This window comes from Aquarana catesbeiana, linkage group LG06, assembly GCF_042186555.1.
Source record: "Aquarana catesbeiana isolate 2022-GZ linkage group LG06, ASM4218655v1, whole genome shotgun sequence".
NCBI classification, from domain to species: domain Eukaryota; kingdom Metazoa; phylum Chordata; class Amphibia; order Anura; family Ranidae; genus Aquarana; species Aquarana catesbeiana.
In genome coordinates this window covers 329,596,628-329,618,460 of record NC_133329.1, presented here as the reverse complement: position 1 = coordinate 329,618,460, position 21,833 = coordinate 329,596,628, and the positions used below count along the sequence as shown (strand labels likewise).

Here is a 21,833-nt window from a genome sequence, read left to right as displayed (position 1 = left end):
CGCCACTATTTCACTCCAGAGCATGCGCATATGTGCCAGCAGTGTTTTCTGTGGTCTACAACCTGACAGAAACCAGTGGCGCATGCAACGGATTCCTGCGTGTGCGCATACATGCTGCCAGGTACTGCAGATTGCCACTCCACTACCTAGCCCATTTATACATGTCTACTGCATGTGCACAAATGCAGTTCCCAGTTGCCTCCAGGGATAGCTGTGATGTAGCAATCCCAGGAGGCAGCGGTGCCCAGCTTAGGCCGGGAACCAGGAAGTGTTGACTTGCAGCAGAAAAAAAAGATTTGTAAAAAAAGTAAAAATTTGAATTCAAGTTGTATAAGAGGGGGAGAGGAGGGATAAAAAAAAAAAAAAAGTTAAAAAGTTTAGTTCCATTTTAAATGGAGCTCGGTTTCTCTACCCTGCACAAGGATATTGAAATCACTGGGGCCCTATGACTGCACTATACATTTTATTACACAAGGTGAACTAGATTTGAATTTAAACCATTAATTAAAATGGTCAAGTTCTCATTCCTGGTCACCATGCAGTGCAATGCTGCTCTGAACCGATGAGTTGCAGACAAGTCAGGCTCGGTTCACGCTAGGACGACTTGTCAGGCGACCTAGGTCACCTGACAAGTAGCGTCCCGTTCAGTACAATGGAACCGTTCTAATCGGAGCGACGCAAGTCGCTCCGACTTAGAAAAAGGTTCCTGTACGACTTTGGGGGTGACTTGGGGCGACTTGCATAGACTTCTATACAGAAGTCGTTTTGCAAGTCGCCCGGGCAGTCGTGTGCAGGTCGCCTCGGTGAGGCGACCTGCAAGTCGTGCCGCCTCTGGTGTGAACCAAGGCTTAGTGTCCAATAAACAAGCTCATTGAAGGCAAGGGGTCTAATATATCAGCGAGTACCGGGGGGGCTATAGCCTGGGCAGAGGGACGATGATGGACAAGTGTTGTTAAATTTGTCTTTTGAACTGTGTAAACCTCCTCCCCAAAGCTAAAGGAATAGATTTGATTTGAACATCTACAGAAATATGAATGTTCCTCGGCCTGGCTGTCCTCGAATGTCTCTAACTATACAGAAAACAGAAAGAGCACCACACCAAAAAGAGTCAGAGAGTCTAAAAACGATGTTTTATTTAGTGGTAGTAAACTCTGCATTTTGATTTTTACCTACAGGTAATCTTTTAATAAAGCTTACCTGTACGTAAAATTAAAGTGAATGTAAAATGGATCATTTTTTATTTTTTTTATTTTTTAAATAACAAACATGTCATACTTACCATCACTGTACAGCTCGTTTTGCACAGAGTGGCCCCGAACATCCTCTTCTGGTGTCCCCTGGTGGCTCTCGAGGCTCTTCCCCGCATCAGATAACCCCCTAGGAGAAGCGCTCTCCCGAGGGAGTTACCTTGCAGGTACCCTCCTGAGTCCAGCCAATGGCTGCACTGCTATCAATCTATCCAATCAAGAGAGAGGGACAGCGTGTCCCCACCGATGAGATGAAGGGGCTCAGGTAAGTAAAGGGGGTGGGGGGGGGGGGGCGATGATTGCCAGGTGTTTTTTCACCTTAATGCATATGACGCATTAAGGTGAAAAAAAAAAAAAAACCCTTTAATATCTTCTAAATGTGCACAGTTTAGGAGATATTCTAACGAGCAGCAGCCGGAAACATCATGGTCACATGTGCTCTAAAATAACGGCATACCTGTGCTGTTCCTTCAGAGCTGTTTGCCTCAACCGAGACGCGGGAGTCACATCATCACAGCTTGGCCATTCAAGCAGCTGCAGCCCAACAACCCAGAAGGAAGACCAGGTAAAGATGGAAGCCTCTGCAGCGGTGACAGTGCACCGCTGGAGGGCTTTGTTTTGAGGTAAGTCTTTCATATTGTATGCAGTACATACTAGCACATTATGATGTTACTTTGCAGGAGAAAACTTTTTTTTCTTCCCCAAGAGTTTACTACCGCTTTAATCAGTAATAAAAACTTCAACACATTTTGGGGGTTTGGATTCTCCCCTCTCATCAAGGCCTGTGTATTGTATATTGTCCCCAACTCGCTGGCCTGTATTGAAAAGCAACAATAGTTGTAAATTAAACAGTATAAAAATAAATAAAAAAAAAACAAAACAAAAAACACACCTCTTCCACTGGTCTACACAGACTGTCAGTGAAAGAAATTTGTTATGCAATATGCAACTGTTGTTTTTTAATCCATTCCAGTCACATTTAGAGCCGGTTCACACCAGAACACAGTGCAGGAAAGGCACGTTACATCCGCATTTTGACATACTGCATTCAAATGCAATGCTGTTGCAATCTGCGTGTGGTTGCCCATGTAACGGCACTGCAAACACTATGCCTTTTCTAGAACAGAATCACAGGGTACCGCAGTACCATGCAACTTGGTTGCACTGTTTTTAAAGTTTTTAAAGTAGTGCATGCATTACTTTCTCAGCGTTCCAATGCGATGTGCAGCCCATTTAAATATTTAGGCTGCGAAATCACACCACATGGGAATTTCATGGGAACGAGGCTCGTGTTCCTGTGCAATCATACAATTCACTGCCCTTGATTAAGGGGAATTTTCTGAACTGCCAAAGTGCATAGGCTCTTTTTTTTACAGCCTGTCTCCAGGAGAATTGAAATATCTCACTTGCAGTGGGGCTGTGACTGCAAAGCAAGAGTTACCTGCTCATCTAGGGGGAAAAAAAGGAAGGAAGGAAGGAAGGAAGGAAGGAAGGAAGGAAGGAAGGAAGGAAGGAAGGAAGGAAGGAAGGAAGGAAGGAAGGAAGGAAGGAAGGAAGGAAGGAAGGAAGGAAGGATTACTTATCCGATCCTTCACAATTCTACTGGTCTTCACGGCACTTTCTCCCCCATTCTCCAGCGGTCTATGGTCCTCTGGCGCCAACAAGACCAATGCCAGTGATGCCACCAGGGAAGAGTCTACCGCCAGAGCATGGGGGAGTGCTGTTTGCAAGGGGATTGGAGGAACAGGAAAGTAAAAAGTGCTAGACCTAAATGTAGTGAACACTTGCAGTGTGAACTCAGCTCCACTGCCAGGAGGAATTTTTAGATTTCACAATGCTGGCCTTTAAATAAAACACTGTCTTGGACTCTCTGACCTTTGGGGTGGTGTTCCTTCTAGTTCCTGTATTTGAATTTGTCTGAAGACCGCATCGTTTTGGGGTTTTTTTCTGGTATTTTCAAGCAGCCCAACCAAAGCAAGTTAGCTTGATCAATAGAATGGTCTTTGGGAACACCGGATACCAATAACAGAAGATCCAGCTCCTCTGTTTGTCTCCAGGCACCATACGGCGTCCCCTTACAACACAGAATGCAGCTTGTTAGCACACAACTGCAAGTTCTAATCAAAAGGTGACAAAAACAATCTTCCATCCATCTGTGAGCAGGAAACCATAAACTTTACAGCCTCCTTCCTCATCCAGGCAACAAAGAAGCCATCAGACCAACCAGACATACAGAATCACACACTTTACCAAGATCATCCCAGCAGGTAGGTGTTCCCTCCTAGGTCTGATGTTCTCCACTACACAGGTGACATTCTGATGTCACCAGCACCAATTAAACAAATAAAGTGACAGCTACCACTGTGGGTATATGCATTCCCATAGTAACAGGAAGCTGTCCGTGTAGCACAAGTCTTGGAGGTATTCTAATTAACCTATATCATGTCATCTAGGCTAATCACTTCCCCCCAGGGAATATGGGGAAACAATAAATGTTAGCTCAAAGTGTATATATAAAAAACGCAGTGCATCACAGTCCAAAACCACCAATATAAAAAATAAAAATTAAAAAAAAGGAAGAAGTCCTTTTAGTGAAAATATATATCTCCAGTGCAGAACTTCTTTCCATATCTATGGTGAACTTCCTTTATAATGTGCTCTGTGCTCAAAAACATGAGGTGCTTAAGTGTGCCAAAAGACTCCACAACCGCGACGTGTGACCCCCGTACCCCTTCTTTATCCACCCCTTGCAATTAAGCAACAGAGTGCTTATTCTGCTGGGGGATATCCTCTTCCTGATCTTCAAACCTCTCACAGACTTTTAGTGGTCCAAAGATGCAGGGAATATGGCTACAGATGTATATCAATGCTGCTTGCAATCATACATTTTTATATTCACATATGGTAGCACAGTGGCTGAGGCCTGGTTCATGCCTATGCGATTTTGGTGCTTTTTTGCAGAAACGCACTACAATTTAACTTTGCTTTTTTCAGCCACTGCGCTTTTGGAAAGGGACCCCAAAACTGTGCTTTTTTGGTTCAACAGACTTCAATTGAGAAGCATGTAGTGCCTTTTTTGCCACAATTTACATTTTTTTATCTGCTCAACAACAAATTGATAGCTGTTAATAAGCCGGCCATACACACAGGCTTTTTTTCATTCAGCCTGGGGAATCCAACCGATTCCACCAGCCATGCTCAAAATCCCCAAACAAGACCTGCTCAGGATGTACTGTGGGACCCATGTAAGTTTACTTCTCCTACAGATTATTGTTGCTCTTACTTTTTTGTTGGCATCCTATTCCGCCTGTGTAACGGACTCACATTTACACTTTACATGATAAGTCGCGATGGGCCTGTTTTAAGCCTGGTTTCCTTATCTGTACTTATTTTGCAAACATTTTTTCAATAAGTTCTATTGAAACAGATGCACTGTTCGGCCAACAAGTTTCTAGCTGTATGGGCAGCTTCAGAAAAGAATACATTTAGAGAATTTGAAACCTGAGGGTTGGTTCACAAGCTCCGTGGCACGATGCGGCACCATTTTTTCTGAATGGCATCCCATTGCACATTGCCAATAGACGTGCATTTCAGCACATGCACAGCAACACAATACTGAATCGCTGTGTGTTGTACTGCGCTGCAACACCCGTCTGTTGGTAAGGTGCGGTGGTGTGCTATTTAAGATGAATGACACAGTATTGCACCAACACATGTAATGTGCGCTGCTGTGCAACAGCCTCTACTCACTATGTCATTACAGAGCGCTTTACCAGAATACACATTGGGGGTTAGTTACAAAAGGCAAATCCACTTTGCACTACAAGTGCAAAAGTGCACTTGAAATTGCAGTCGCTGTAGACTCGAGGGGGACATGCAAGGAAAATTAAAAAAAAAAAAAACAGCATTTTAGCTTGCACATGATTGGATGATAAAATCAGCAGAGCTTCCCCTCATTTCAGATCTACCCCTCAGATTTACAGTGACTGCACTTCCAAGTGCACTTTCAGTGCAATTTCAAGTGCACTTTGCAGATAGTAGAAGTAGATTTGCCTTTCGTAAATAACCCCCATTATGTGCATTGGTGGGATTGGGGGGGTCCGATTGAGGAAATCAATCTTCCTTCTTCGTCCTTGGAGGATTCTCTCCCCATTCATATGAACAGCACTCCAATGCACCTCAGTGATCAACATGCCTTTTAGCACAACGTACACTGTAGCACACGCTCGCTTATTTGGCAACATGCGGTAACATATCCATGCAATTGTAACACACGTCAATTTCATGGCTTTGGAATGCCATCAAGAATGAATCACACCAATGCACTTAATGTGCAGTGTGGTAAAATGTGTGAAAATGCGCGTTACCATAATGATAAAAAGGTGTCCGTGGTTATTTTCTGCTGCGGTGTTGTCCATCTTTCTCAGAGGAGATCACTCCCCCAGTACCCCTCACTACACTGAATATTAATAACATAAGGTTAACTACTTGCGGACTACCCCCTGTCGTTATACGTCGGTACTTTGACGTAGAATACCGGGGTTATGGCTGCAGATAGCTGTCATAACCCTGGTATAAACGGCGAACGGTCCTCTTTCTGTTAAAAGTGGTCTCGGCGGCGGATCCGCCACGAGATAACTTTTATCGGGGGTGGGAGAGGGGCCCCCCCACCGTGCTCCAGTCGTCTCCACCGCTTACCAGAGCTGTCAGTAGTGGGGAGCCGATCAGAGACATGGAGCCGAGTGAGAGAAAGATAGCCCCCCCACTCGGCTCCATAACATTGGATGACGCAAGCAACATCAAACGTTACTTCCACCCAATGGTCTTAAAATTTTTTTTTTTTTAAATTGCATTTAAGTGTAAATGTGAGATCTGAGGTCTTTTTGACCCCAGATCTCACATTTAAGAGGTCCTGTCATGCTTTTTTTCTATTTCGGAGGAATAATTTTTTAATTTTTACATTCCTTGTAATAGGAAAAAAAAAAAAAAAAAAAAAAAAGGAGGGCCAAAATTTTTTTTTTTAAAAAGACAGTGTATAAAAAAAATAATTAATAATAAAAAGAATCATTTAAAAGCACCCCGTCCCGCCAAGATCGCGTGCAGATGCAAACACATACGCAAGTCGCGCCCGCATATGAAAACGGTGTTTAAACCACACATGTGAGGTATTGCCACAATCATTCGAGTGAGAGCAATAATTCTACCAAAAGATCTCCTCCGCAACTCAAAACTGGTAACCTGTAGAAATTTTTAAACGTCGCCTATAGAGATTTTTAAGGGTCAAAGTTTGTTGCCATTCCACAAGCGGGTGCAATTTTGAAGCATGACATGTTAGATATCAATTTACTCGGCGTAACATTATCTTTCACAATATAAAAAAAAATTAAAATTGGGCTAACCTCACTGTTGTCTTATTTTTAATTTAAAAAAGTGTATTTTTTTTTTCCCCAAAACAAATTGCACTTGTAAGACAACTGCGCAAATACAGTGTGACAAAGTATTGCAACGACCGCCATTTTATTATCTAGGGTGTCTGAAAAAAAAAAAAAGGGAGAAGGATTTTAACTTGTAAAACAAAGTTTGAACAATAGGTTTGTTCCTTAAGCAGTTAAAAGCACCTCTACACAATAAATTATATTTTTATTTTTCAAGTGTGTGTTTCTAACCTACTTTACCGGTTTTGGGAGGTTTGTGAAAGGCAGGAGGGCTTTTTGTTTTTCTGTCTTGGCAGGTTTGATTGAGGAAGAAGGAAGTCCATAATCTTCCTCCTCAGTTCTCTGGGGATTCTTCCCTGATTCTTCACCTCTGGGATGGAGAATTCTGGCAGAAATCGTCCGTGAGGCGCTGAGATCGCACCTTCATAACTGACCATTTCTGTCAATGACAGATTCTCTGTGTGCCGAGATGATCAACGGAGAACATGTTCTCCCCCCGATCATCTCAGTTTCATAAACCACTAATGATCTGAGATGAGCGGCTATCATCGGGACTGCAGCTCATCTAGGTTTCATAAATGGACACCATAGTGTGAACGGGCCCCAACAGCCCCCCCAAGTATCTCCTCTGTAGACTTCCTCTGGTGAGCCTTCTCTAGCCTACAATGGTTTCCAACACAAACTCTGCTTACTGCACTGTACAAGTCAATGTAATCTCCAAGTTTGAGGACTTTAGCATAGCAGTTCATGGATTTGATGAAAAATGACTGTGGTGATGGTTTTTAGGAAATTCTGGGGTGGGTCAATTTGTGAAGATCGGTAGAATGAAGACAGATCTAGGAGGAGGGGGCGGGCTAAACACAATTATTATTATAACCGGTTTATTTTTTTTTGCTAGCTTGTTTTGAAACGACATGACTATTCCGGAGATATGTTTTCATGCCAACGTTCTGTAAAGTCAGGGAAGCCTTTTACCTGGTAACCAATAAATTGGCCCTCCGGGATTCCGCGAACAACATTTTAAAGAGCTCTAATTACCACCAACTGAAGAGGTAACCATTTATAGAGCTCAGAAATGCCACTGTAATAGCCCAGCCTCCAGCAATGGCTGCCCCGTCGTTTCCCCAGAGCACATGCCCCTTAAAGTGATTCTGTACAGAGAGGAAGCCACAACTAATGATCTCCTTCTGAAAATGCTTTCTGCCTGGCTGTCGGGGACAGTGACCCAGAACAGGTGCAGATCAGTAACATCAGAGTCAGATCTAAACTACATATTTATCCTACCACCCCCACTGGCTGAGAAGGAACTGAAGTCAGACTACAAGTATTTTCACAAGGACAGGTCAACAATGGCGGCCTCCATACTTCAAAAAAAAAAAAAAAAAAACACACACACACACACACACACACACGCACACACACACCAAATTCCCAGCTCACTTACCAGCCAGCCTGCAACAAACAGAATTGACCTAACAGTTCATGTAAAAACCAAGGGGTTTTCCGTAAGCTGCAGCAGCCATGTCACGGCACCCCCAGTGTACTACAGTCCTAACTCTATAGGACTACAGTACACTGAGATGCCATGGCATGGCCGCTGCAGCTTACGCATTTGTTTGCAAATGTGTGCAAACTAAACCCCTTGGTTTTAAAGTGAACTGTTAGACAGGGTCAATTTGGTTTGTTGCAGGCTGGCAATTAAGCTGGGAATTTCTGTTTGTTGATCTTTTGACATGTGTCGCCCTTCTATGTGCTCATTGCTGGAAAGGCCAGGTATAGGTTGGGTTGTTGCCATTTGTTTGTAGCCTCCATACTTCCCATGGATGTTTCTCTCCAGAAATGAGGAGCCCCAGGTGCTGGCTAATGCCGATTCATGCTGTGAGTAGACGAGAAAATCCGGACAGCCGCACACCAGGAAGATATTATCCAAAAAAGTTTCTTTATTGTAAAATCAGGATCATATCATGTACAGGACACCATAGACAGAGTGTACAGGCAATCAGCTAACGCGTTTCGCACTTATGCCAAGTGCTTACTCATAGCTCCTGTCACTACCGTCACAGTCTCAGACAGACAAAGGGAACATAACTGGTAAACTTAAACCATAAAGTCAGGAAAAAAGTCAGGTCCCAGCAATAAGGAAACGATATCAGAGGGGCACAAGGAGAAGCATTCCTGGCTAAGACAATAGGGGGCATCTCTGCTCTTACCAAAAATTTTCACTTCAAAAGCCATTGACCCTACCAATCCCTATAGGCAGTAGATGTCCATTGTTCATTCCCTGGCTAAAGGCCCGTACACACCATACGAAAATCGGATGGAAAAATTTGTACGACGAGCCGTCTGCCGATTTTCAGATCGTTAGTACGGTGCTTTCGACAGCTGATTTCACTTTTTCATCAGACAAAAGCTGAATGTGCAGAATATAAAATTTTTGTCAGATGTGAACTCAACGTCTGATTTTCGTTTCATTAGTACTGTTTTCGTACCAAAAAAAACATACAAAACTATTCAACACATTACGTCACTTCTGACAATGTATTCTGTTGTACGAAAAAAAACCTCTTCACTTTCAACATGAGACTAGCATGCCACAGAAAACGGACGTCCGGTCGTCCGAAAATCTAGGCGTATGTGTACGAGGCTTAAGACTGCAATCAGGCAAACTATGAAGTCCAACCAGAACCACCAGCCTATCCTGGACTACCATTATCAGAGGAAAATTATACTGTCCTGGATGCCTTTTTCAGTCAAAAGCCCATTGTTCTTTTTTTTTTTTTTAACAGAAGATTTTATTGAACAAATCAGCATTACAATACAATAAATTAGTACAGTCAATGCAATGAGAAAAGTGACAGTAGGATCTGCCTTCAATCAAAAGCCACTATTTAGCAGACATGTCAGTTATGCAAACGTCAGAAATTACACCCAGCAATACTTCTTATGGCATTAAAGCGTAATAACCTCTTCAGGTGGAATAAAGTAGGCAACCAATATGCAGTCAAACCTAGTAGGAATGGCGGGGGGGGGGGGGGGGGGGGGGAAGAGGGGGGGGGAGGGGACCAGGGGAGGGGATGAGGGGGGGGGGGGGGCGAGCATCAAAAAATGAACACGAGATGTAGGATGTCCTCTAAAATGTTTCACTTCTTGGTTATGGGGATGGGGGTTCAGAATCCCCGGAGGCATCAACCCAAGAGGACCAGATTTTATCAAACTTTCCTGGGCATTGTCTACTTTCATATGTCAGTCTATAAAGAGGAAGTGCCATATTCACCGACCTTCTCCACGAGGCCAGAGTAGGAGGCTCCACTAGTTTCCATCGCAATAAGATTTCACGCCTAGCATAGTATAATGCAAAGGTTAGACACAATTTACTATATCTATCTCCCTCCACTTCCTCCAAATGACTAAGCAGTAGTACCTGCGGATCAACCGGCAAGTGTGAGCCTATAACCCTGCTCATTGTGGAGGCCACTGCAGACCAGAAGGGGTGAAGTTTGGGACAGGACCAGACCATGTGCCAGAAAGTACCCTCCTCCTGCCTACATCTCTGACAGTTGGGATCTCTTTGATGGTAAATGCGCGCCAGTCTCTGTGGGGTGAAATACGCTCTGTGTAGGAACTTAAATTGTATGAACCTATCTTTTGCAGCTATCATGGAGGGAATGTAGGAGATTAAACACTCCTTCCATTCCTCCTCGTTCAAAGAGGGAATATCGACCCTCCACTTTTCCCAGGTTTTGGTCAATTTGGTATCATACTCCACTGTAAGGTAAAGATATAGTGTTGAGAGGGGCTTCCCCATCACGCTGGAAGTCAAGAGCCGTTCAATGGAGTCCGGTTCCAGAATGAGGGGGGCAGGGAACTGAGCTTCAAAGGCGTGTTTCAGCTGCCAGTACCTAAATTGGAAGGAGAGCGGAATAGCGAAAGATTGCCTCAGGGCTTGGAAAGACATAAGTCTACCCTCTTTGACTATATGTTTTAATGTGAGAATTCCCTTTTTTGCCCAAAGCGAGGGATCCGGTATGCTGTAAAAGTGGGGGAGCATAGGGTTACCCCATAGGGGCATATGGGGTGAGATGAAATTGGGCTTCCCATATATTTTCCTAGCCTCCTGCCATACCTTCACGGTAGTTCGCATCAGTGTTGTCATGGTCAGGCTGGCTCTAAGTCCACGGAACGGGAGATTGCTCAGGGCCGCATAGGAACCCAAAATAGCTGCCTCCAGAGTGACCGCCGGATTCTGTATGGGCTGGGAGAACCACCACCGAATCGTGACCAGAACAGCTGCCCAATAGTAGATTTGAAAGTTCGGTAGGGCCAGTCCCCCCCCCGAGAGTGGGAGATATAAAATCTGCTTAGCCACCCTAGGTGGCCTCCTGGCCCAGACAAAATGTATCAGCAGACTCTCCAACCTTCGAAAGAAAGTCCCAGGTATGTGTATAGGTGTATTACGGAAGAAGTAGAGATACTTGGGAAGAAAGATCATTTTTAGCAGATTAACTCTGCCAACAGGTGTCAGTGGAAGGGAACGCCAAGCAGCACATCTAGCCGTGAGCTGTGTCATGAGTGGTCGTAAATTGTTATCCATGTAGTCTTGGACCTTGCCGCTAACCTGGATCCCCAAATATTTGAAGTCATCTACCCATTTGAGCTGTGGGTGTGGCACCCTGCCTATTGTTCTTTTAGTGTCCCTGAAGAAGTGATAAGCTCCACGGTGAACATGATCATAAACAACCAACTTCCATCAAATAAAGGTTCAGGTACAGTGGGGACGGAAAGTATTCAGACCCCCTTAAATTTTTCACTTTTTGTTATATTGCAGCCATTTGCTAAAATCATTTACGTTCATTTTTTTCCTCATTAATGTACACACAGCACCCCATATTGACAGAAAAACACAGAATTGTTGACATTTTTTCAGATTTATTAAAAAAAGAAAAACTGAAATATCACATGGTCCTAAGTATTCAGACCCTTTGCTGTGACACTCATATATTTAACTCACAGTGCATGTCAGAGCAAATGATAATCACGAGGTCAAAGGAAATGCCTGAAGAAGAGCTCAGAGACAGAATTGTGGCAAGGCACAAATCTGGCCAAGGTTACAAAAAAAAAAAAATTCTGCTGTACTTAAGGTTCCTAAGAGCACAGTGGCCTCCATAATCCTTAAATGGAAGACGTTTGGGACGACCAGAACCCTTCCTAGAGCTGGCCATCTGGCCAAACTGAGCTATCGGGGGAGAAGAGCCTTGGTGAGAGAGGTAAAGAAGAACCCAAAGATCACTGTGGCTGAGCTCCAGAGATGCAGTCGGGAAATGGGAGAAAGTTGTAGAAAGTCAACCATCACTGCAGCCCTCCACCAGTCGGGGCTTTATGGCAGAGTGGCCCGACGGAAGCCTTTCCTCAGTGCAAGACACATGAAAGCCTGCATGGAGTTTGCTAAAAAAAAATAAATAAAAAAAAAAAAAAAACACATGGACTCCAAGATGGTAAGAAATAAGATTCTCTGGTCTGATGAGACCAAGATAGAACTTTTTGGCCTTAATTCTAAGTGGTATGTGTGGAGAAAACCAGGCACTGCTCATCACCTGTCCAATACAGTCCCAACAGTGAAGCATGGTGGTGGCAGCATCATGCTGTGGGGATGTTTTTCAGCTGCAGGGACAGGACGACTGGTTGCAATCGAGGGAAAGATGAATGTGGCCAAGTGCAGAGATATCCTGGACGAAAACCTTCTCCAGAGTGCTCAGGACCTCAGACTGGGCTGAAGGTTTACCTTCCAACAAGACAATGACCCTAAGCACACAGCTAAAATAACGAAGGAGTGGCTTCACAACAACTCTGACTGTTCTTGAATGGCCCAGCCAGAGCCCTGACTTAAACCCAATTGAGCATCTCTGGAGAGACCTAAAAATGACTGTCCACCAACGTTTACCATCCAACCTGACAGAACTGGAGAGGATCTGCAAGGAGGAATGGCAGAGGATCCCCAAATCCAGGTGTGAAAAACTTGTTGCATCTTTACCAAAAAGACTCATGGCTGTATTAGATCAAAAGGGTGCTTCTACTAAATACTGAGCAAAGGGTCTGAATACTTAGGACCATGTGATATTTCAGTTTTTCTTTTTTAATAAATCTGCAAAAATGTCAACAATTCTGTGTTTTTCTGTCAATATGGGGTGCTGTGTGTACATTAATGAGGAAAAAAATGAACTTAAATGATTTTAACAAATGGCTGCAATATAACAAAGAGTGAAGAATTTAAAGGGGTCTGAATACTTTCCGTCCCCACTGTATTTACAAATCCTTCTCTTTAGTACGGCAAACAATTACAGCTCCTCCCACCTATAGTGATAACCACGAAAACAAAGTGCGGAGGTCAATGTCTGAACCGACTACGGAGAGGCACAAAGTCTCAGGGTGTTCTTAGTAAAAAACAGGAAGCAAAAATAACTTATTGAACAAAATCCTTGAAATATCCTTCAGAGTAGAATAGTAATACTGTCATTCCCTGCTGGCCTAACGTACAATTGCCGGTTATCTTTACCGATAAAACGAGGACCGCTCCCCCGAGCTCAATGTCACCCCCAGTCAAGATAAAGTGAATACGTAGATATCCTATGAGCTCATACAGCTGATAATCGATTTTCATAGGACACCTGCAGAGAAATCTGATCTAGATTCTGGGAATGAGACAAACTATGATACATTGGGGTCGATTTACTAAATCCGGAGAGTGCAAAATCTGGTGCATGATAGCCAATCAGCTTCTAACTTCAGCTTGTTCAGTTAGGCCCCTTTCACACCAAGAAAAAAAAAGCACCTGAAAAGCTCTTGAAAACGAATTTCCATTACAATCAATTAATGCTTTCACACGGGGATGGTGAAGAAACTCCCGCAAGCAGCATGTTTGAAGCATAAAAAAAAAAAAAATTACATCAAAAGCACCCCTTTCAATTGAAATGAATGGGAAACCCTTGAAAAGCGCTACTAGAAAAGCGCTACAAAAGAGCCTCAAAATGGTTCTTTTGAGTCACATGACCGTCAAAAAAAAAAAAAAAAAAAGCACACCGCTAACCCCTGAAAAGCACTCACGGTTTTATGGGCAGTTTTCAAGCGTCGGTGTGAACAGGGTCTAAGGTCTGATTCACACCTTATGTATTCTTTGCAGATTTGCACTACAGTCCATTTAACATGGTTTCCTATGGAACACGTTCTGTAGTGCAAATCTGCAAAATGCACTAAAAATGAATAGGTATGAATCAGGCCTAAAACCTGGAAGCTGATTGGTTTCTATGCACAGCTGCACCAGATTTTGCACTCTCCAGTTTTAGTAAATGAACCCCATAGAGATACAAATGCTATGTCAAGCAGAGCGCAAAGTATTGATTTCCTAAAACACCTTCAATCGGTATGTATAAAACTCAGGCTGCAGAATACCAGGAGACCTGTCAGTGTACACGGCCCTCTGAACCCCCTAAGGAGCCCCAGGGTGACTGAGCACATTCAGTTGTCAAGGAGAGAGAAAGCATGCAAAACTCTGACCAGTGCCGGCCTTCACTCTACACATCCCACCACTACTACAGACAGGAAAACTTCTCATCACACCCTATTCCATCAGTCCTTATAGAACTGCTCAGAGGAAAGTACAACATGCAGACAACCAGGTCAGTCCTATTCAGGAAGGAGCAGAGCAAAGCGCAGGAAACCAGAACCTGCCACAAGACCTTATTTCTCACCTACAAGACCGCCGAAATCTGAAATGTGATTGGCTCCTGGGGCTTCTTGTACTTTGTACTACCTACTGATGGAAAGCTGAATGCGTACAGCAATAAAAGAAAGAAATACACTCTTTATATCTGGTGGATTAATAAACAATAACAACTTCTGGAATGTCAGCAATGCTCCTCTATTATCAAAACTATTTTTATTACTATTAAAAGTAATAATAAAAATGTGTTTAGTTGGTAATAAAAAAATTGTGTCAATAATAATAAAAATAAATAATATTATTATGAATAATAATACAACACTAACTTGTTATTAACAAAACAAATTGTTATTACTTTTAATAGTAATAAAAAAAAATATTTGATGATAATAATAATAACAATAATAATAAATACAAAAATAAGGTTGTTGCTACTTTTAATAATAAAAAATTACATTTTGTTGATTTTTATAATACAAGTGAAAAAAAAAAAAAAAAAGAAGAACAACCACCTTTTTTTATTATTATCATCACCAACAACTATTTTTTATTACTATTATTAACAGTTATAATACAAATTTGTTTTGTTAATAATAATAATTATACAATTAAAAAAAAAAATAGTGCTGTTCTTTATTACCATCACTATTAAAACAAAATGTTAACAAAACAAAATTTTTTATTACATGTATTACAACCAAAAAATATTTTTTTATTAATAATAGTAGTAATAAAAAAATAAATAGTTTTGTTGTTGATAATAACAACTCTATTTTTTTTGTTATTATATATAAAAAAAAAAAAAAAAAAAAGTTTAGTTCAGTCAATATTTGTTTAATATTAAAAAAATAAATAAAAAGTTAAAAAGTGGCGTTAACAACAACACTATGGTTTTCTTTTTATTACAACAAAGAATTATGTTTTTTATTATTACTTATTATTTCCTATAATGATTTAAAAACTCATACAATAAATAAAAATTTCAAAGCTAAGCATGAAGCCATAAAAATGATTTAAATATCTAAATGCAAAACTTAAAAAAAAAAAAAAAAACGTTTTGGGGGTGTGGATAGCATGGAAGGGATAGAACCTCTGCAATGTTTTTTGTTTCTATCGGTTTCCTGGCTGGGAAGGCTCACCCCCTCTTTATTGGTTCTGGTGGCTGACTGGCTGTGGTCACCAGCAGTGAAAGCGAGGAAGAAAATAAAATTTAAAAAAATGTATTTGTCACTATAAGAGGATGGGAGAGGAATTCTTCCAATGGGGACACCTGTTCCAGTGCCAACCATCTGAAAGGGAAATTCACTCACTTTGGAGAGATTTTCTCTAACTTCCTGTCATGTCTATGGGACAGGAAAAGAATGGAGATTTCCCTAATGAAACAGAAGGCAAAAAAAAAAAAAAACACACTGACTGGGGTTTTAACCCTTCCCTAATGCAAAACCTTAAACATTCTGGCTTTAGATATACTTTAAACACGTGTGCACCGGTACATAGGTACAGTGTGGTGCTTTATCTCCTTTTTTGAAACTTTATTAAAATGTCATAAAATAACAGTTTATTTATGTGTTATAAGGCGGGGAGGTGTGATGTGATGTGATGTACACTGCAACATGTCTGCATGTTCAATGCATGGTGGGGACAGAAGAATTACACTGATCTATAGAGGGGAAAAGGAGACGCTGTGACATTTCTGACCTTCACAACACAGAGCCCAATCTAATGAGATCTCCGAACTAGAGGACTCCAGCTGAGCCTTCCCAGGAAAGTCCATGGGATCTACTCCATGGGATCTACTCCATGGGATCTACTCCATGGGATCCGGTCACTGGGATCCGGCTGTAGGATCCCGGCTTATTTCTCCCACGTGTAGAAGATGAGGTCTTTAGGGGTCCGGTGTTCTCTTTAGGGGCCCATAAGGGGGGGCGATGTTCTCTCTAGGGGCCCATAAGGGGGGGCCAATGTTCTCTTTAGGGGCCCATAAGGGGGGGCCGATGTTCTCTTTAGGGGCCCATAAGGGGCGGGCGATGTTCTCTTTAGGGGCCCATAAGGGGGGGCGATGTTCTCTTTAGGGGCCCATAAGGGGGGGCGATGTTCTCTTTAGGGGCCCATAAGGGGCGGGCGATGTTCTCTTTAGGGGCCCATAAGGGGGGGCCGATGTTCTCTTTAGGGGCCCATAAGGGGGGGCCGATGTTCTCTTTAGGGGCCCATAAGGGGCGGGCGATGTTCTCTTTAGGGGCCCATAAGGGGCGGGCGATGTTCTCTTTAGGGGCCCATAAGGGGCGGGCGATGTTCTCTTTAGGGGCCCATAAGGGGCGGGCGATGTTCTCTTTAGGGGCCCATAAGGGGGGGCCGATGTTCTCTTTAGGGGCCCATAAGGGGGGGCCGATGTTCTCTTTAGGGGCCCATAAGGGGGGGCCGATGTTCTCTTTAGGGGCCCATAAGGGGTGGGCGATGTTCTCTTTAGGAGCCCGATGTTCTCTTTAAGGGGTGTCTTAAGGGGCCCATATGGGGGTGGATCCCCCTAATCTGCTCTCCGTCCGTCCCCCAAACGCCCGCTCTGACCACACAATCATCCCCAGCATGGAGGTGAGATGTACTTGGTTATGGATAGATTGGTTTGTGGTGAAGTGAAGGATCGATATACCAACAATCGTATCTCAAGGAAGTTTTGGGAGATCTGAATGGCCAATTCTGATTGGTCGCCTCCCCTATTCCTGGAGATGAATAAATGATGGTGAGTGGCGGCTCCTGAAGACAATACTGATTGGCTGTTGGACTAGTCATGCCAGCCGGCCAATCATTAGCCTGGATCGCCCACTTCTGACAGATGTGTATTATGTGTCTGATCTGTATGGAGAAGATGAGAAGTGATCCCTCTACTCCAGTCGTGTGTATGAAGAGTCAGGCCTGCTCTACATCGATCTGCTCTCCTCTACAGGAGACTTTGTATTCCCAGCAGTGAGATCGGCCCGTGTATGGGGAGCGCTGATCACGTGACACAGAAGAGCGCCTGTGTGTGACAGCTCCCCTCCCCCTCCCTCCTAGGACAGAGGTGACAGCTCGGCCCCGCCCCCCTCACCTGTATGGACTGCTTGGCGGAGGGTAGCTCTATTTCCATCATGGTGGTCCCTGGCCCCGGCCGGGTGTCTCCTCGCTGTGGTGGTCTCAGGATGTATTCCTCGGTTCGTGTCCCCCTTCTATTCTTCCCGGCCGGTAACTCACTTTCCCCTCCGCACACAGGACCGTCCAAAGCGATATGACGGGAAACTCCGGCGTAACACTGCCAAAGTCACAGGCCACGCCCACCCCACCAATGGGGAACTCGTTCTCCCAACCACGCCCCTTTCGGGTCTGACGAGCGCAGGACGATAGGGGTGGGCGGAGCCGGCCATCGCCCACGCTATGGTGTCACGCCCACTTCCAGTAACCTCTTAGGTGCTGGGGGAACGTGTCCTATATAATACATACGGAGAGCTCATAGAGGCCCATTCTTATGTTATAATAAGGGACTTTATGGGTGGAGTCAAGACAGGAAGTCAGGGGAAATCTCTCCAATTGGATCACAACAAAAACATTTTAGTGAGGATGGGTTAGAACACAATAATAACCACTTCAGCTGCGGAAGGTTTTATCGCATTTTTTGCGATACGGCACTGCGGTACTTTACCTGACAATTGCACGGTCGCGTGCGACGTTGTACCCAAATAAAATTGTTGCCCTTTTTTCCCCACATATAGAGCTTTCTTTTGGTGGTAATTGATCACCTCTGCAGTTTTTATTTTTTGCCTCTATAAACAAAAAAAGAGCAACAATTTTGAAAAAAAAAATATTATATTTTTTACTTTTTGTTATAAAACACATCCAATAAAAAATGTAAAAGAAATTAAATTTAGGCCAATATGTATTCTGCTACATATTTTTGGTAAAAAAATCCCAATAAGCATATATTGATCGGTTTGCGCAAAAGTTATAGTGTCTACAAACTGCGGGATATTTATATTTATTTATATTTTTACTAGTAATGGCGGCGATCAGCGACTTATAGTGGGACTGCAATATTGCGGCGGACATTCTGACACTTACTGACACTTTTTGGGGACCAGTGACACTAATACAGTGATCAGTGCTAAAAAATATGCAGTTACTTTACTAATGACACTGGCAGGGAAGGGGTTAACGTCAGGGGCAATCAAAGGGTTAACTGTGTGCCTAGCCGGTGTTTTAGTGTAGTGTGGGACGTGCTTCTACTACGGGAAGGCATAGATCTGTATCACTGCTTTGCAGGAACACAGGATCCCTGCCTTCCCAACTGTCAGAATGGCGGCGATCTGCCTTGTTTACATAGACAGACCGCTATTCTGTGTCTCTGCAGGATGATCGGCGGGTGCCGGCGGACATCGAGTCCTCAATACCCGCTGTTTATAATCACAGTGGGAGCGAGCCGCCAGCGGCACACATTCATGGTCAATACCCAGAAGAGCCGGATTACATATATATATATATACATGATCCGGCGCACAGCTGCCGCCCTGTAGCAGTAAAACTGCTATAAAGTGGTCAGCAAGTGATTCAAAAAGCTTGTGTACATTTGTGACAAGCCTTGCCTCCCCTCTGAGAGGTGATCAACTTTTGATCCCTTTTCAGAGGGCGTTTGACAGGTGATAATATTATTATTATTATACATGATTATTTTACCGCTGACAGTTTACGCACAGCTTGATTTAATCCTGTAAGCCTGCACCACCGCGCTGCAGTCACATGCATTGCACAGGGAAGGGGAGTGGCAAAGTGGCCATTTTCACTTGATTGGGTCACATTCGGCAGTGGTAGTGCCAGACGAATGTGAGGGGGGTTTATGTTTTGGTGTGACATGTACGACTGTGTTGAGTTAAAGGGGTACGATTACACTATCGGTTGGGAGGCGGTAAAACCATGTGGTTGAGCCACGTTTTGAACCCCCCCTTTTTGCTGGAAAAGACAGCAGCCAGGGGTATATATATATATATATATATATATATATGCTACAGCCGTGTCAGGAATTATACCCCTTGTAGCACTGGGCGGGCACTGCTGCTCATCGAATATGCTCCATTCAAGTGAATAGGGCTGTGCTGGAAACGCACACAACATGCGCAGTTGCGGCACAGTAGTCTGGCATTTAGGGGGTTAAAACAGGCAGCGAGGAGGCGCTACAATACCTCTCCATCCCCTGTCATATGCTCCCTGAAGAGAGATCAGAACATGGGTCGCTTTTCAGAGAGTAAAGCAAGTGTAAACTAGGACTTAGGGCTCATTCAGATGGGTGGCCGCTGATGAGAAACTGTCCCCTTTAGCTACTGTGTTGGATTAAGGGGGTGATAAAACCCATGGCTCAACCACCTATTTTTACCACCCTCTGGCCACACGTTTAAATTTGGCCTTACAGAGGGTTAGGGCTCATTCAGATGTGCAGCTCCTAATTAGAATCAGCCCCCTCTGGCTACTGTGTTGGATTAGGGAGTGGTAAAACCACGGCTCAATCATCTATTTTTTTACCCCAGCCACAAATGTAAAGTAGGCCTTACAGGGTTAGGGCCCATTTAGACAGACGTCAGCCACCAATAATCTGCTGATTTAAGCGATTATATGCGATTAGGGGCAGTGACCGATCCTGGATGCAGAACATTCTGGGGAGAATTAATACCCAACTGGTGCTGTTGCCCTTATCTATCAATCAGCTCCCATTGTTACATTTTTCCACAGAGCTTAGGAAAGTGTAAAAGCTGATTGGCTGTGTTCCGGTTGGGTCAAAGTTTGTCCCAGACATTTTTATTACCTACTTGCCACCCATCCACAGGGCGGCATTGGGAAGGCTGGATCAGGTACATATACGTGATCCAGCCTGTTCCCGTTCAGGGGAGGACATGCGTGTGCCCTCTGCTAATCCGCGCTGTCATTGGTTACAGAGGGATTTGGTCAGCAGGTCCTGGCCAATGAATTATGGCCGAGACCTGCTGATCAGCTGTAGCCAATCACAGCACAGACACATAGGGTGTTATTTATGAAAGGCAAATCCACTTTGTACTGCAAGTGCACTTGGAAGTGCAGTCGTTCTAAATCTAAGGGGTTGATCTGAAACGAGGGGAAGCTCTGCTGATTTTATCATCCAATCATGTGGAAGCTAAAATGCTGTTTTTTATTTTCTTTGCATGTCCCCCTCTGATCTACAGCGACTTTACTTCCAAGTGTACTTTCAGTGCCAAGTGGATTTTCGATTAGTAAATAACCCCCATAGGGCTTTGTGCACATATCAGCGATCTGGCTGTTTCTTCTCCCTGCAAAAATAGGCAGATCTGTTACTAAAATCAGCACATATGACACATAAAGTATTACACATTGTTAGGCACACAATTATCCACCTTGATTGCCCCAGATCAGTGACGGCTGGTGCTCAAAATGTTTGGGGGGGCGCAAACAAACTGAAAAATTCTGAAAAAAAACCCATCAATTGCAGCCTCACTGTGCCCATCCAACGCAGCCACTGTGCCCATCAAAGGCTACCACTGTGCCCATCAAACGCTGCCACTGTGCCATCAAATGCTCCCACTGTGCCCATCAAATGCTGCCGCTGTGCCGTCTGCCCGGCACTTAGCCTATCTCGGGTATCAGCGGGTGACGGTGGTAGCGGCTGATAGGTGTCCAATCACAGCGCCTGTCGTTTCAGCCAATCAGGTGACAGGTAACAGACCCGAGCACCTCATTGGCGGAGAGGCGGTTCAGTGTTAGGAAAGTGAATATTAATTTGCTTTTCTAACACAGCGTGGTGAACTGCGAGCGCCAAGCATGGCACTCGCTGTTTAACATTTTTTGATGCTTATTAGAGTCTATTTATTTATTTTATTTTTTATTTATTTCAGGTACTTATATAGCGCCGTCAATTTACGCAGCGCTTTACATATACATTGTACATTCACATCAGTCCCTACCCTCAAGGAGCTTACAATCTAAGGTCCCTAACTCACATTCATACATACTAGGGACAATTTAGACAGGATCTAATTAACCTACCAGCATGTCTTTGGAGTGTGGGAGGAAACCGGAGTACCCGGAGGAAACCCACACAGGCACAGGGAGAACATGTAAACTCCAGGCAGGTAGTGTCGTGGTTGGAATTCGAACCAGCGACCCTTCTTACTGCTAGGCGAGAGTGCTACCCACTATACCACTGTGCTGCCTAGCTCTAATCAGGTGATTCAAAAACACCCCTGCCATTGTAATTCAGGCGCCCAGTGCCCAGAAAGGGGCCGCGCACCTGAATAGGGGGTGGCAGCGGCGGCCATAGATCGATTCATGCGATGCATGAATCTATCTATTGGTGATAAAAGGGGTGGCTGAAGAGAGGGGCAGCGCCCTTATGGACGCACCGCCACTGCCCTAGATGTTAACCCCTTCCCA

At 43.9% G+C, this 21,833-nt stretch overlaps 1 protein-coding gene across 1 annotated transcript in view; it reads right to left on the bottom strand.

The window, feature by feature from the left end:
* Positions 1-17,707, bottom strand: part of NFE2L2 (NFE2 like bZIP transcription factor 2) — a 55,353-nt gene extending 37,646 nt beyond the window's left edge. The window contains exon 1 of the mRNA XM_073633835.1: positions 17,479-17,707. Coding sequence (XP_073489936.1) covers positions 17,479-17,520 — 42 coding nt within the window. The 5' untranslated portion in view covers positions 17,521-17,707. The remainder of the gene's footprint in view (positions 1-17,478) is intronic.
* Positions 17,708-21,833: the final 4,126 nt, after the last annotated feature.